The 16,854-nt window shown below is 32.1% G+C and overlaps 1 protein-coding gene across 1 annotated transcript; it reads right to left on the bottom strand.

Annotated features, from left to right (window-relative positions):
* Positions 1-480: 480 nt before the first annotated feature.
* On the bottom strand, positions 481-10,517 carry LOC132032130 (uncharacterized). The gene is made up of 4 exons (XM_059421916.1): positions 10,455-10,517; positions 8,979-9,365; positions 5,328-5,402; positions 481-735 (listed from the first exon to the last, which is right to left on the bottom strand). The coding sequence occupies exons 1-4, from the start codon at positions 10,515-10,517 to the stop codon at positions 481-483; spliced, it is 780 nt and encodes a 259-aa protein (XP_059277899.1).
* Between the last annotated feature and the right edge of the window lie 6,337 nt (positions 10,518-16,854).

Raw genomic sequence — 16,854 nt, 5'->3', positions numbered from 1 at the left:
AACACGTAACACAAATTAGTTCGACACTGACATTTCTATGAATCAAATAAAAATTACTCCCTCCATTTGAATTTGTTTGTCTAAGTTTAACTTGGAACGGGGTTAAGAAAGAAAAGAAGACTTTTCAATCTTATGGTCACTACAACAAATATGATATTTAGCTACGAAATCATTAGCTACAACACAAAATTCGTCACTAATTGTTCACTTTTTGTGACAAAAATTAAATTTCATCTTTAAATACATGAGTCACATACTTTCAGTGACAAAACACAAATTTTGTGCTCTTAAACATGTATGTGGAAAGTTGAAACTAAAAAATTGCCAAAAAAAGAAAGGATGCAATTTTTTAAAACGAATCGACCAAAAGAAAAGTAATACAAACAAATTGAAACAAGCTTTACAAAACATGGCGAAATTACAACTTGAAATTGTAACATTAAGTACAAAAGAATAGTTAATTACAGTTTGACCTATTGATCAAAATCCTCCACCCCCACCACCACCATGACCATCCCCACCACCACAACCACCACTACTGTGACCAACCTCACCACCAACACCACCGCAATTACTATCACCTTGAAAACCAACACTAGTATTACATGTTATGCTGGTCAGAGTAGCCATGGCAATAACACCATCACATGCATCACTGATGTTCCCTCTACCGCCATATTTAGAAACTCCACCTCTTTGACTTCTACTATTCCCAGCAGGACTCTTGTTATTCTTCTGCATATTGATGGAACCGAATACACAGCAAATTATGAAGATAAGAAATCCCACAAAAATAGGTAGGACCGTGAAGAGTATCATAACAAATTCCTCCATATAATTTCTACCCCCAACAAAATGTTAAAAAAGTTGCAAGAAAAAGAGGACTAAGACGTGTAATAACTGTCCTTATAGAATTTATGCTCCTACTATATTACTGACAGAATTTATAAAGCAAACGAAATTTAAGACACGATGAGAATATTTCAGAGTGAAAAAAAAGAAAGAAAGAAAGAAAGAAAGAAAGGAAAATGCGATTATAAGTAGTACGTTTCTAAGACGAACACAAACAAGAACTTTAATAGGTAGAAGAATTCAAGAAGACTTTTGCGTGTTATATATTGATCGGTCCTTTGGTTTCTGGACTTACGTAATTTCTGCATGTGTTTGCGCATGAACTTGGGAATATTAATCCAATTAACTTGAGTCGTTGAGTCGTCGTTGACTTTAGTGAAATTTACTTTAATTTGGATGTCAACTTGGGGGAAGGAGACAACCTTTTAATATTATCTTTAATTCATAAACAAATTATGTCTAAGTTTTTTCGGGACATCGCAGGTTCATGTCAAAATAAAAGTGACGTAAGGTAAAGAGGTAAAAGGACATTTTGAGTCTCAATTAAAAGAGGAAGGGGCTATATTTCCTTTTCTAATTTCTTTTACCCCAAAAGGTTAAAGGGGCTAATTAAGATAGGTTGGGCTCCATATTAAAATTATTAAAAGGTTGGGATAAAAATTAAAAAAAAAAAAAAAAAAAAAAATTGAATACATCAGCAACCCCTTAAACTTGCCAGTAAATTTCACTTATTTACACTCGAATTATGGGATGTTCCAACTGAGCACCTGAATATATGATAAACAGATAGAGTGTTCCTATTAGATCCTTCTATCTCAAATTTTGATTTATTTTTTTTTTTGCGCGTGTGTTCTCAAACGTTCATTACATAATCACATAAAATTTTTACCTTATTTAATTATACACATCAACATCAATTGAAACATGCCCCGGATTTTACAGCTTATTGAGGCTAATACGTATAATTAATTAAAGGAGGTGACATATTTTAAGTGGTTAACTAATTTACGTAATGAGTGCTTGAAAGCATGCCATAAACTTTTCCAATTTTTTTAGCCGGATGTGTCTAGTATATAATTTTTTATTATGTGCTTAGGTCTTCAATCGGAACATGCCAAGTTCAAATATCTAATGAAATATACTGATAAGTTTATGGACCAAAAGCATAAATAAATAAAGACACCTACACGATCTCATCCTCCTAATTCACTTGAAGTTTACTATTGTTGAACCAACATTGAATCTTGAAGTAGATTTTACAGTCTCTTTATGATGATCGAGTTTCTCCCTTTTCTTTTTGGAGTCTTCTTGGTCAACTTACCATCTGTTAGAGAAATCACAGAGCATAATTCAATCCCAAAAGCTAGTTCTATGTGTCTGTACATTTTTAAACCTGCGAGTCTATAACCTTTTCTTCGCCCATTAGTAACTTTTTCTGATGACGGTGATGTTCGGGCCAACTTGCACGCACCTTGACTATTCCATCAGGTATGTGCTACCTCTCACCAACATATATATATATCGGATAACTCTGTCCACCAAAATTTACACAAATGGGATCTCGTAAGTAACTTCTTGCACAGTACTACAGGAATTATTCACAACATAACCTTCTTAAGCGGACGACAGCATATACATGAACGTAGACCGTAGTGTCCTTGAGTTTGATGGTAGCTGCAATAGAATACAGACAAAGAAGCTTACACAATAGATTTAATGATTTGGTGAATAGGAGAAAATGATCTAGGGAAGAAGCAATAGGCACTTCTGGCGAAGATTCAAAATTCAATCTACTACGTATAAAGTCATGAAGTACTTTTCATTGGAGTCTAGAAGAAGCATAAATGACAGGTCTCATCTAATTGTGTAAGAAGTGATTTATTAGAAGGGTGCTCAATTGTCGTACATACGTAATTAGATATTTTCTTCAAAAAGGTTTTAGATTAAAAAAAAAGAAAAAGAAGTGGAATAATTTTAGCAGCAAGATCACGCGTTATTTGTTCTTGGGATAATAAATAAATGCCCCCACCAACTTTTCCCCGTTTTTCCAACGACACACTTCAATTTTGCTTCCCAATTATATGCTTAGGCCAGAGTAAATACTTATCCAGGTGGTTACACCAAATTAATGTAATTATCATGATTAAGTGATTTAATAAAGTGAGTATAACAATTAATTATATTAATCATGATTAAATGATGATATATATATATATATAGGTAGTGATTTTTTCAATAAGTTTCTTCAATAAGAAAAGTTCAAAGGACAAAGCCGGGAAATTAGTGTTGTTTTTCGATAAATTTTTAACAATCCTACTCGGTACTTCCTCACTCTTATATTTCCTCTTATCATGTAGTTATATTTCTTAATTTTCTGTCTATCTCCCAAAGTTTATTTATTTATTTATTTTAATCTGGACTATGTCCAGTCATGAATCTTGTTATACTGTTCATCTCTTTCTCTTAACCTTTGTTCTTAATAACAGTCTTCTTTAACCACACCCCAATAACCACGGCCAACATCGTCCTTCATTATTTGGATATTAAAACGGCCTCTCTAAAACCTAGGAATTTACAGGTTAATCCATCGAGGTTATTAAGAAGTTAAGAGAATAACCATATATTAAGCATAACAGTTTCATGATAACAAGAAAATAATTATATAAACATAATATTTATATAATCATGAAATAATTTACATAATAGGGAGACTAGTACAGAAAACATAGTGAATAAACTTACATGGTTTGAAGACGGAGAGAGGTTTCCCTCTCGGGAATCCCAAAAATTACTTCACATTAGAGGGTAGGTATTAAAAACTTAATACTATATATTGTACAATAGGAGCTTATATTACAAAGTTTTGGACTGGGAAAGGGATTGGAGAATTTGATGAAAGAGAAGGGGAATATGGACTTGTTTAGAGAGAGGTGGTTGGTGTTCTTCTTGGTGATGTCTTTGCTTCTCCACAAATGCTGCTATTTATAGGTGTTTGGCGGACTTCAACTCCGGCTTTCAAAACACTTAAAGAATCTTTGAGTTCAACCGGGTACTCTTTGGGCCCTATCGTCACGTGAACTTTTCCAAAAGAAACTTTATTTTCTTGTCCGTTTGTTGATCTGTCCGTTTACTGTGGCTGCTTTATTAAAGCTACCTTTAATAAAGTTCTCTTTTTCTGCAAATGTCTTCTAGCCGTTACTTTTATTCAAAGAATCTTTCAGTCTTTTGTCTCATCATGATTATTTCTTCCACTAACACTTCTTTCAGTCTTTTGTCTTATTTCTTTCACTAATTTTTTTTTATGTGTCTAATTTATGTAGGGCAATAGAATCAAAACTCATTCCTGAGTCATCGTCGTTTGGGTCTTGTGAATCTTGAAATGCACTGTTCTGAAAATTTACCACATCTCGTTTGTCTGAACTATGGACTGGTGACATCCTTGGGCTTGGAGATAATTCTGGACTAGGGTTCTTGATTATATGCTTGTCTTGTTCTGCTTTTGTTTGAAAAAATCTTTCCAAAGTCTCTTTAACTATACTTTCTATGTTGTCATTTTTTTTCTTTTTTGCAAGTATGCTTTTCTTGGTAAAAGTAGCTCCTTGCGTCAGTGTCTTTGGTAATCTTCGTCTTGTTTGGAGAGATGAACATCCCTCGTCTTCACTTTTTAGCAAAGTGATAGCCATCAACGGATTTAATGAGTCTTTACCGGCTACCGTTTGAGCCTGACTAGCTGTATCTTTATCCGATACAGTGGATCTATTTGCATTCATTGGGGAATGCACACCCGTCTCATCCATTTTTGTCTGAGATGGAAAACTCTGGGATTGTGCTAATTCGAACTTCACTGCTTGTAGTCGTTGTTCTAACAGTCTTGCTTGTTCCAAGAGTTTCATTTTTTCTTGGATGAGTGTCTTTTTTTGCTAGTTAAGTCTTCTAACTGTCTCAGTCATAGTAGAGCAGTGATCGCAAAAAATCACCTTGTCTGTGTCTTTTTATATATTGTACTGAGGGATTCTATCTGGATTTTGTCTAAGAGCTGGAGAAATATAGTAATTTGGACCCAATACTCCTCTAGCATAGTCTAATGCCTCAGTGAAATCATTAAAGTCTTTAAAAAGAGATTTTCTTATATCTCTAATAGAGTCTAAAACTTATATCCAAGTTTGAAAAATACCATTAGTTCTACCGTAGACTACAACATAAAATTTAAATTTCTTAGCTAGATTTTTGTCTGTAAAATACTGACAAAGTGCATTTAGAGTGGCTACAAAATGACTAGAGTCTTTTTTGTTATGTGATATCCACAAATTGTCTACTAAATATGTATGTTGTTTGTCTATTACATATTCTGGTAATACCTTAAAAGTTAAATTAGATGGCGGAAAAAATACTAAATTATTGGTTCCAAAATGTATTCTTTCTAAGGCGTTTTTGTCTAATGCAGATGTAGGTCTAAAATGAAGGTTACCTAGTACCTTTTGTCTGTAAGCGTCTTGGGTTAAGGCTATGCCTTTTCCCTTATCTGCTGTCTGAGAACTTGATGGTCTCATCTTTGTTCAAACAAAAAAATTAGTTAGAAGTGATTTTTAATCTACTTAATTGGTCTGCTAGGTTATTATCTTTTCCTTTTATATGTTCAAATTTTAAGTTATAGATTGAAATAGTATCCATAAAATTTAGCCATCTTCGTATAATACTATTTTTATCATTAATTTTTTGATAAAATTTTACTATAGCTTCACAGTCTGTTTGAACTAATATTTCTGGCTTATTCAGTATATATAGTCTAAAACTATTCAGTCCATATATTACAACTAAAATTTCTGCGTCTATACTACTCATATTTCCTTTTTCTCGGTACTTACCACTTTGATAAGCACATATCTTTTCTTCATTTTTATTGCTATATTTATTTGGTTTTGCCTTTAATACTGCTCCCCATCCTTCGAAGCTTTCATCTGTTTCTATAATTAAATAGTCTGTTTCTAGGGGCATATTTAAGTCTGGAATATTTTTTTATCTTTTCTTTATTTTTTGTACTAGTATAATATCTTCTGTATTAAAGTGTTTTTGACCATTTGATCCTGTTTTTGAATATAATGGTCCTGCTATTTTTCGGAAGTCTTTTATAAAACTTCTAGCATAATTTACTATTTCTAAGAATTTTTGTAATTCTTTAACATTATCTAATTTATCTGGCATTTCTAAGGCCTTTTTAGTTATATGAGGCTGTAATTTTATCTTGCCATCTCCTAGCACTACTCCTAAAAAGTTTATATGGGTTTTACATAATTTCATCTTTTTCTTACTAATTATTATTCCATTTTCTACAAATAATCTAAATACCGTCTGTAAATATCCTAAATGTTCTTTCATGTCTTTACTAAATACTAATATGTCATCTACGTATACTAGGACAAACCTTTTGTAGTCTCCAAATATACTATCCATTTTTCTTTGAAAAATTGGTGGAGCTGTCTTTAATCCAAATGGCATTACTAACCATTCGAAATGTCCTTCGGGTGTGTAAATGCAGTCCATTCTGTACTTTCTTCATGCATTCGTACTTACCAGTATCCTGATTTACAGTCAAATTTACTAAAGATCTTTTTACTTTGTATTCTATTTATTAATTATGTTTTGTCTGGTAACTTATATCCATCTGTTCTGGTGTTATCATTAAGTCTTTTGTAATTTATTACCATTCTAGCTTTTCCCCTTACTATCTCACTATGGTTTCTTACCATAAATGCGGCAGATCTATGTTTAGAAGTAGATCTTCATATTACTCCTAGATTTAATAATTTCTTTATTTGTACTTTAAAGTCTTCCACATCTTGGTTAGTTGCTTCTATTGAGGCTGTTTTAATTATATATTCTGGATTTATTATGTCTAATTTACATACAATTTTGTTATTTTTCCAATGTTGTAGAGGTTTTTCTCCTATAATTTCTATCTCATCTAGTATCTTTATTATATTATCTAAATCTTTTGGTTTTTTATTACTCCTATCCTTTCTATCCCTGTTTTTAAATTATATAATTATGTTTCTATGTCTATTAAAGTGTAATTTTTTTTCTATTAGATTATCATTGTTTAGTATTTCTTCTTCTTCTAGAATTAAATTCTTTATTTCTGTCTTGCTTTTACAGCATGTATTGTTGTCTTGACAATCTTTACAACAACTCTCTTCTTTCTTTTGCAGGTTTATTTGGTCTGGAGTAGGGATCTTCTTATGTCTAATTCTAGTTTCAGCTCTAAGGGCTTGTACAGGTGTATGAGTAATACTTTTTAGAAAAATTACTCCATCTCTTGTAATCATGCAACTTCCATTGTTATGCAACATAAAGTCTAATCCTATGACAAAGTCTATATTTATATTTAAGTCTCTTACCCATATTTTATCCATTTTATAACTAGGTTTGTAAAATTCTGAACAAGTGTTGATAAAGCTAATGTATGCCTTATGAACATAATGTTTATATATATTATGAGTTTCATCCATTTGCATGGCTGCAACTGGTCTATCTAGGACTTTTATTAAGTTTGGTGGGATTATTCGTTTATTTATAATACATTTAGTACATCCTAAATCTACTAATGCTAAGTCTCTATTTCATAGTCATCTATTTTGATTCTAGCAAGTATTTTTATTGTTCCTAATTTTTTGTCTTCATTACATACTAAGGCTCCATGATCTTCTATACTCATTAGTTCTGCTGTTGAATCTTCTGGTATTGTTCTTAGTGGTTGTATATTAGATAAACCTATTTCTTCATCTTCGCTATCTTCTTCTTTTTGTTTTCCTTTTTCTAGTTTACCTAATCTGGTTTCTAATTCATTTAGCCTAGTTTCTAATGTTATTATTCTTAGACTAATAGTAGGATCTTCTATTTTTTTTTATGTTTTTCCTCTTTATGTGTTTTTGTCTTAAATTCTTTTTCTATACACATGATACATCCTTCTATAAAACATTTTTTACATTTTGCCCTTTTATCTCTACTAGGAAACCATTTACAAGAGAAACATGCATTACTATCTAAACCTTTATTTCTTTCAAAGTTGTGACTACAGTCTTCTATATATTTGCTAGATTATCCATTTGAATTGGTTCTAGGTCTAGTTTTTCTAATCCTATTTCATTGATTAATTCTTCTGCTTCTGAGTCTGATGAGTCTGTTTTAATTTTTTCCTCAGTGTCTACACTTACTATGGAATATATACTTTCTGTATCTGACATATATTCATCTACATTTATTAAGGTTTCTTGAAAGTCTTCAATCAGCTGTGAATTTCATGTCTTATTATTTATTCTTTTTGGACATGTGTTTGCTAAGTGTTCTACACTTCCACAAGTAAAACATTCCAATTTGTTTTTGTAATTTCTATCTGTTCTTTATTTTCTTATATGTCTGTTTCTCTCTAAATAAGGTTTTCTAGCTGATGGTTTTCTAAGATAATATTTCTTTTTATTGTATTGAGGGTAATTTCTATTATATTGAGTTCTATATTTTTTATACTTTTTCTTTTTATAATTGTCTTTATCATAACTCTGAGTAGTATATACCACGCTTGTACAAAAATTCGTTTCATTTTGTTTTAATTGTTTTTGTATTTGTATATGCGTGCATTTTTCTTGTAGTATATCCATTATATGTTATATTCTATGTCCTATTGACCATTTTAGATTAGGATTTTGTACTACTCCGTCTCTTTTATTCCATCTGTCTTCTATTTCTCTTCCTAGAGCTCCTGGTAATTTATTAAATAATTTTTTACCTAATTCTTGATCAAAAGCATTTCCACTAATTGTACAATAATAAAAATAGTCATTTAAGAATTTCTTAATATGAAACCAACTACTTATACTTAATTGTTCTAGTTTAATTAATGCATTTCTTTGTAGTATTACTAATCCACTATTTGAATCTTCTCCTGTAATTAAAGTATGTATTTTATTGGTAAAATTGTATGGATTTGCTCCCATGGATACTAAGTATTGAAATTCCATTGGAAAATCTTCTTTATATGCTTCCCATAGAGCTTTAGCTAATTCTCCTAAAAATGTCTCTAAGTATTTATACATCGTTTCAAAGCATCCGTATCATTATAAGTTTTTATATACCGTTACTACTATTCCTTTCCAAAGGTCTATTACTGAATTCCATCTTTGTGGATCATGAGCTGCTATATTTAGTATCTTTCCTTTATTACCTCCTTCTTGGAGAATAATAGGTTCTTCTATAGGCATTCTTTTTCCTGATGGTTTTATATTGTCTATAGGTTCTCCTGCTGTTCTAAAAACTCTTCTTCTAGGTACATTTCCCGTACTGGTGTCTACCGTGTATTGTTCTCCGGTTATTCTTTGAAATGGACTAGAACTAGATGCACTAGATTCCATTAATTCTTTTTGGCTTATTATTGAGTCTAATTCTATCTCTTCATCACTGTCTTGTATATCTTCTAATATTTTATCAAAAGCATCTGATTTCTTTTGGTATATTGTTCTACTCTATATCCCCATTTATCAGTTCTAGCTTCGCAAAATTTAAAGTGACTTATAGTTTCTTCTATTGTTAGATCTCCTAACTTACATTCTTTACATCTAAAACTTATATTTTTATTTTCTCTATGAAGTCTTTTTGCTTCTTCTATAGCTATGTCTACTTCAAATTCTTCTTGTATCAATTCTATGTTCATAAAGGTTGACTCAGTAGTTTCATTTTCATCTATAGTACTTTCTTCTTCTATGTCTCTTTGTGGTGTGTAATTATAGTTGGTAAATCTTATAGATGTCTCTCCTTTAGAATTAGTGTACATTAGGTGTGACTCCTTTGTAGAATCTTTTTTCTAATAAAGTCTTCTAATTTCCATTCTAACCCTGCGTATTCTTCAGGATTTATTTTTACGGGTTTAATTAAATTTATTCCTTTATTTCCCATTAATTCTACGACATCTTCTACTTTAATTTTAAACTTAGTATTACTATTATTAGTCATTTTCCTAAGAATCCCACGCACATTAATAAATTATTTTCATTACACATTTCTTCGTATCCTTTAGTCTGTATTCCTATTTTTATATGTTTTCCAAATTCTACTAGATTCATTATAAAGTCTGGAATAATATAAAAAAATTCCTCCATTATTTTTCATATCTACTTCTGTTATTCCGATTATTGACTTCTTCATGTCTGACCATCTATCATCGTAAATTACTATTAGGACTTTAGTTCCTAAATTTTTTCTAGTTAATCCTTTTAATCCTATTACTACTAATCCCATATGCATTAACGTCCTTCCAGCATTTTTTATTTGTCTTAAAGCTTCTGGATTTATTAAATTTATAGTAGTAACTTTAGTTCCTATGGCTGACAACTGCTCTTCTCAATAATGTCTATATAACTGTGTTGTTCTTGAGAACTGTCCTATGTTGTATAAAGTCTTTGGATTTAGTAGTTTTAATGATTTTGTTGGAAAATCTGTATGACTTGGTCTACATCTATTACCTCACTTAACTGTTGGTTATTTTCTTCTGGCGTTCTCCTATTTAAAATTCTTGATAAAAAATTATTACCTATTCTATTATCTGAAAAACTTACTCTTGGTCTTTCTCGCCTTTCTGATCCGTCTTCGTTTCTTGATCTAATTGGAAGAAGGTCCATTTTTGTGCTTTTCTAGTTATATTGACTTTTTCTTTTTGAGGGGTTATTTCTACCTTTTTTAATTGGTCTATTAATTCTTCAACTTCTTTATTGTTAGAGGTCTCTTTATTTTTTTCTTTTTGTTGTTCAGTTAACAACCGTACGCGTTCACTTATTAATTCTAATCTTGGTACTATTATTTCTGTTTTCTTTATTATTTCTAATATTAATGAAATTATTGTAATATTTTGTTGTAGTGTTATTTGATCCGATTTAGCGTTAGGTATATAATCTTTATAGTCTGCTGGTAAAGGTATAGACTTTTCTATTAATTTTAAGGCTTCTTCTTGAGCTAAGGTTGGTCTTCTCATGAAAGAGTGATTTCTTTTAGTTCCTCTACTGTCTTTTTTAATTCTTTAATATCACTAGTTAAAACTTCTACCTGTTGCGTTATTTTAGAGACTATTTGGGTTGTGTTTAGTTTTATTTCTTTTGATTTTTCTGTAATAACTTTAACTAACTTTTCTATTTCCGTCTTTGTAGGTAATTTTTCTAGATTAAATTTGTTAATTAGAGTCTGGACTTTCTTTTCTAATTCTAATTCTTGTGTTTTCAAGTAATCAAGATTTTGTTCTAATTTTTCGAAAGTTTTTTTTTTGCTTGTTTTGGGATGCTTCTACTACCTCTAATATTCTAGTAATGTCTTTATTATTTTCTTGTATTTTTTCACTAAATTTATGACTAAATCTACTAGTGTATTCAACTGTTTGTCTTCACTATGTAATATATGGTCTCCGTTACTAAAATTACACTTTATAATACTATTATCTTTTAATGCTCTATATTTCCTTTCTGGGTATATTCTTAAGTCTAAGTATTCTAGATTTTTTAATGTATCTATTTTCCTAGCTTTAGTTATTATCCTAAAGGAATCTTTATTTTACTGACTTTCCTCTGGTGTTCTATACTAGTTGTGAGTCTTTCTATATCTTCCCTTATACCTTGTAATTCCTACGTTATAGCAGAGATTGTCTCTTCGTTAATCTGACTTTGTAAGAGTCTATTGTTTATTAGTGATGATAATGTCTCTGAATTTATTATTTCTAAATATGAACTTAAAGCTTTTTCTACTTGTCTATATTCTCGTCTCTCCTCAGAAGAGGCATCACCTGAAATATCAACAAATTCAATGGACCTAAGAGGTGTTGGGTAAAGTATTTCTTGTTACACCCCATTTTAACCGGAGTCAGAATTAGAGTATAACGTATTGGAGATTCCTATTAATTATTTTTAGGAGTCGCCACCTAATTGATTTTAAGGTGAATTAGGGCACCTAATTATTAACTTAAGGTCAAACTAACCTCCGTTAATAGTCACGCTTTAACCAAAGTGTGATTCTAGGTAAGGGTTCTATATTATCCTAAAGGGAAGGGGTTAGGCATCCTTTAAGATCCGTTAACTTACGGTTATCCGACCGAACTTAGGTTAATTAATTAAGGTTAAATAAGGTACTTAAATTTTAAGAGAATGGCTCATAATATTACTAAGATTTTGAAGAAAGAAATATAATAATGCTATTTTAAAATAATATTTATAAATATTGCTAAGGTTTTAAACAAAATGCTATTTAGGATGAAATTTATAGAAAATGTGATAATTTGCATGAAAAAGGAATTTCAAATGCCATTTAAAATAAAACTTGTAAATGTTGATATAATTTTAAATACTAATGCTATTTTAAAATAAAACTTGCAAAAGATAGTTTGCACATGAGTAGACGAAAATGTGGTTCTTCTTTATCCTTTTTATGATTTTTTACTAACTGTGCTTAGCTAAAAATATATGATTGATTCAAACTTGAAAAGTTATTTATAAAATACACTTGAGTTTATACTTGCACATTAGTGATGTTTTGAAAATATATATATGATGGTAAGAATAAAATATGATTCCTTTTACTTAAAATATATAGTCATGCCATTTTGCAAATCAACTATTCCAAATAAAATAAAACATGAAAAGAAGAGAATAAAGCTTATGGAATTAATTGTTAGTCTTCCTTAAACTAACTACCCGTTACTAAAACTAAACCTACTAATTAATGAGGATTTATCTAATTTAAGAAAAAACAAAACAAACAATGAGTTAGTTGCATAATATGAATATGCACAAAGTAAGATGAAAAAGCAAATAATATCCAATAGGCCAGCCCATTTTGGGACTGTTGATCTGCTGCTGTTGGTTGTCTTATTGGGCTTCGGCCCAGACTTTGTTTCTACTTGAATAGGGGCTGCGAACAGAACTGAACCGTGAGGGGGAGATGATATTTCGTCGGGCCTTGGCCCAACATCGAATGCGGCAGACGAGTCCCTCGAACTCGTGTGCGAAGGTCATGCATAAAAGATATGAGAGAGAAAGATTAGTATACGATCAATAAGGCTTAAACATGTAAAGATACAAATTCAAAGCAAACTCCATAGATCATATATATACTATGTATATTTAAGTATATTTCATGCGTACACGGTCATAGGGATGTATTAGATACACTAACATATATGAATTCAAATAAACCCAAAATCATCACAGAATTTCACACAGATCTGATCCTACCCTCCTGACCTTCCACGAAACAGTTTGAGGGCAGGAAAACAGTAAACCAATATTCCATGATATACTTGCTAAGTATAGAAGTCTATGAGCAACTTAACGACTTTAATTAACACTATGGGCTGCCTCTGATTAATCTATCAACAGCTTCCAAACAAGCAAAATGAATTGATAGGTATAAACTGGACAAGATTAAGTAACATTTCTTGACATGCAACTAATATTCCAACATATTAGGCAGCACAACAACCAGTCCTTGGATTCATATTCAATACCACAGATAAGGTTAACATGGTTTTAGCATAGACATCTATGACTCCGACTCCTATGTGCATTGATCGAATAGATAAGATTGTATTTCTCACAATCTTAAGTTAACTCTGTCAAACTACATTCTCAATGACAGATTGGAAAAGAAATCTCTTAGTACAACTACTCTTTAGCCCACATATAAAGGAGGAAAGAAAGGGTATTGAATTGAATCTCAAACCAGAAAAACAAAACAAAAGGGAAATATACCAACTCATATACTCGAGAACATACGCGACTGATTGTAACTTGTATAGGTAAAGACCTTCACTCAATATTACGCACAACTGGTTGAGCAAAAGAAACTTTAAAGAAATATATTTAAAATCATGCACATTTCAGAATTTCCAATTAATTGTCGTGACGACATATGCAGCAAAGCCAGATCATACACCCAACAATTTAAGACCGAGGGACGATATACCCAGCTAGTACAGATATACATAACATACACAGCCCCGGTTAAGCAAGTATTGCAGCATGATTTTAAGAAAATAAATCCCTGTAAACAAAGCATATGGGCAAATTCTAGCGGTATACTCACTGATGCAAAACACAATATTTTGGACAGGATTTTCGTCCATTCTAGACTATATTTAGGACTGGAAGACGGTTTGGCTCAACAAACAACCAGCTGCTTACTACTCATGTCAATTCATTCCAAGGATTCAAACATGCAATTTTGGAGCATACTAATGACCTAAGGGACCTAACTAAAGCCATAAACAGAACAGAAATTACTCAACAAGAATAAGAAAGGTTATTGAAACAAAGAAGTATGATTATACTAAAGAGATAAGCTATTATCAGCAACTTCCTTACCTAAACATTTAATGACTGATTAAGACTAGACCAATCATTTAAAGAATTAAACTAACTAACACGATTAACTCTTGCCTTTGAATTAACTGAAACCAATCTATCACATATAACATACGTATTTACGCAAGCAGAGCCAAACTCGATACTTAAATCATCACAGAAGACTGATGAGGTCCGAATCAATAACAACGTACAAACAGGCTTATCAAGCTAATCTAGTTAATCAGCCTATTTTAAAACTAACCACGATTAAGAAAGCATAGATTACGCAGAAAGCAAAAGGGAAAGGGGAATTACCTTCTTCGGGTGCAGCGAAGTGGGGCTTCGAATCTCAATCTACTCTCGATCTCAAAATAACAGCAGGATTGAAAGAGTAACCACTTAATACTTCAAAAATCTTCCGAGATATAGTGATAAAGAAAAATGTATATATTTCAAAAGGGGTTTTTGCGGCTGAGGAGAACTTAATATTTCAAGGGGGTTTGAAGCGGCTGAAAAACTTATTTCATAGGTGATTCACGACGGCTAAAAAACTCTAATTTTTAGGGAATTTCGGCGGGTTTCCAACCTCCCCTCTACATGACTCCAAAACGATTATTTATAGGGGCAGGGGGGTAAAACCTAGGGTTATCTGGGGTTTCATTTAGGCGGGATTTTTGGTCAACTATTTTCAAATCAATGTTAAGGTCTTTTCTGTTGTGGAATCAGAAAAACAGGTGAAGAAGACAAATTCCATTAAAAACCCTTCGTACCCGAAAACAAAAGGAACGATTCCGAATCACAACTTGACAAAAAGCCATCAAAGTTGTTTCAGATGCGAGCAGAAAGAAAGAGGAAGAAGACAATTTTTACCTCGCAAGTCGACGAAATTCAATTAAAACTCTTCAGATTGAAAGAACAGAGAGAGGAAGAGACAAACTTCCAACGTTGAAAACTGATCGAGCATTAATTCAATTTCCCAAACCAGCCATGCAGGGACTGTGGGAGTGAAAGGGGTTCTGGGGTTTTCCATTTGTGAAGAAGAGAGAGAGAGAGAGAGAGAGAGAGTGAGGGAGGCGGATGAAAAGGGATGAAACCCTACTGGTTTCATTTTGTTATGGGACGGGTCGGGTCAGGTCCGAATTTTGGGCTGGTTATTTTGAATATTGGGCTGGGTAAATTAAGACACGGGCCAGCTGAATTGCTAGTTGAAATATGGCTGAATTACTACGGACTAAAATATGTAATTAGTAGTACTCAGATAATAAAATAAAATTATATGATTTCGTAATAGCCGTGCAATAGTATTTTGAAAGTTCAACAAAGAATAAACACTATTATTTAATCGCGCGAAATAAATGTGATGCATGTGCATAAGATAGTAAAAATCTTTGAAATGATAAAAATGCGAATTATTATAATACTGGTAACAATAATAATGACAATAATAATAATAATAACAATAATGATAATAATAGTAACAGCTAGTGAAAATAGAGTAATAAAATGCCGATATTAAGTAAAATAGTTATTTTTTAAATTGCCAAAAATAATAGAAATGTAGATAAATATTTAGGGAGGGCGGGACAAAATTGGGTGTCAACAACTTGTCCCTCTTTGCCCGGTAATGATGAAAGAATTTTCGGGCAAAGACGTTGACTCAATAGCCTATTTTGTCCCGGCTAAAGGATTTTGGAGGACTAAGGGTAAGAGATGTGAGAGGCTGACGAAGATTATGGCCGAACTCCGGTCTCCGAGTTGCCTACATATCTCGGGTTGCACGAGAATCAGGCCGCGTGTAGTTCTGGGATGACTACGACACCTATGAAAGACGAATCCCGATTGGTGCGACTCTTCGCAAAATATTGTCCCAGTGTCGAATTATGGAGACACTGAGTATCATGGTAGAGACTTGAAAATTCTGAAAATTAGACATGCTGGAATACAGGCGGAATAGCGGAGACGAGTGTTCGAGGTAGATCTTCGACCCTTGTCGGGAAGTCTGATTTCCTTCCCAACGTATTGCCCCAGTTCGCTGCCGAAGAAATAGTTCCACGAGTTGATGTGTGATGCCAACTTTAATATTTTCAAATAGCCACCAGCTAAAAACATTTGTTAGCAATAAGGAAATATATATGTATATAAGACAGGGTTGAGGAAGTTTATACTTATAACCCACGTTTCGGAAGTTGAATCCACATCGTATTTTGGAGATGTATTGAATTTATGGTCTCCACTTTAAGTCGACATCCACATTTACATTAACGAAATCTAAATCCACATCCACGTCTTTATCCACGAAATCCATGCCCATATCATAAAACTCATGATGTAGAAAAATGAATTCATATCCACACCCACAAAATTCACTATGCACAAATATAAATCCATATCCACGTCCATATTCCACGGTAAAATATGAATCCACATCCACTTCCACGATACAAAAAATATAAATCCACATCCACTTCACGGTACAAAAAATATAAATCCACATCCACTTTACAGAATATAAATCCAAAAAAAAAAAATATAAATCCACATCCACTTCACGGTACAAAAAATATAAATCCACATCCACTTTACAGAATATAAATCCACATCCACTTCCACAAACTTTAAAATTAAATCCACTTCC

This window comes from Lycium ferocissimum, chromosome 9, assembly GCF_029784015.1.
Source record: "Lycium ferocissimum isolate CSIRO_LF1 chromosome 9, AGI_CSIRO_Lferr_CH_V1, whole genome shotgun sequence".
Classification (NCBI taxonomy): Eukaryota; Viridiplantae; Streptophyta; class Magnoliopsida; order Solanales; family Solanaceae; genus Lycium; species Lycium ferocissimum.
The sequence above is the reverse complement of the archived record's forward strand: the minus strand, read 5'-3'. Positions and strand labels throughout refer to the sequence as shown.

Excerpts from the sequence above, each read along its gene's own strand:
- LOC132032130 (XM_059421916.1), bottom strand. The coding sequence starts at position 10,517 with ATGGACCTTCTTCCAATTAGATCAAGAAACGAAGACGGATCAGAAAGG. Across the intron at positions 9,366-10,454 it reads AAAGGCGAGAAAGACCAAGA|AGTAGAACAATATACCAAAA; the intron begins GTAAGTTTTTCA and ends ATGGGGATATAG. Across the intron at positions 736-5,327 it reads AAGACGCTTACAGACAAAAG|AAGAATAACAAGAGTCCTGC; the intron begins GTACTAGGTAAC and ends ATCAATATGCAG.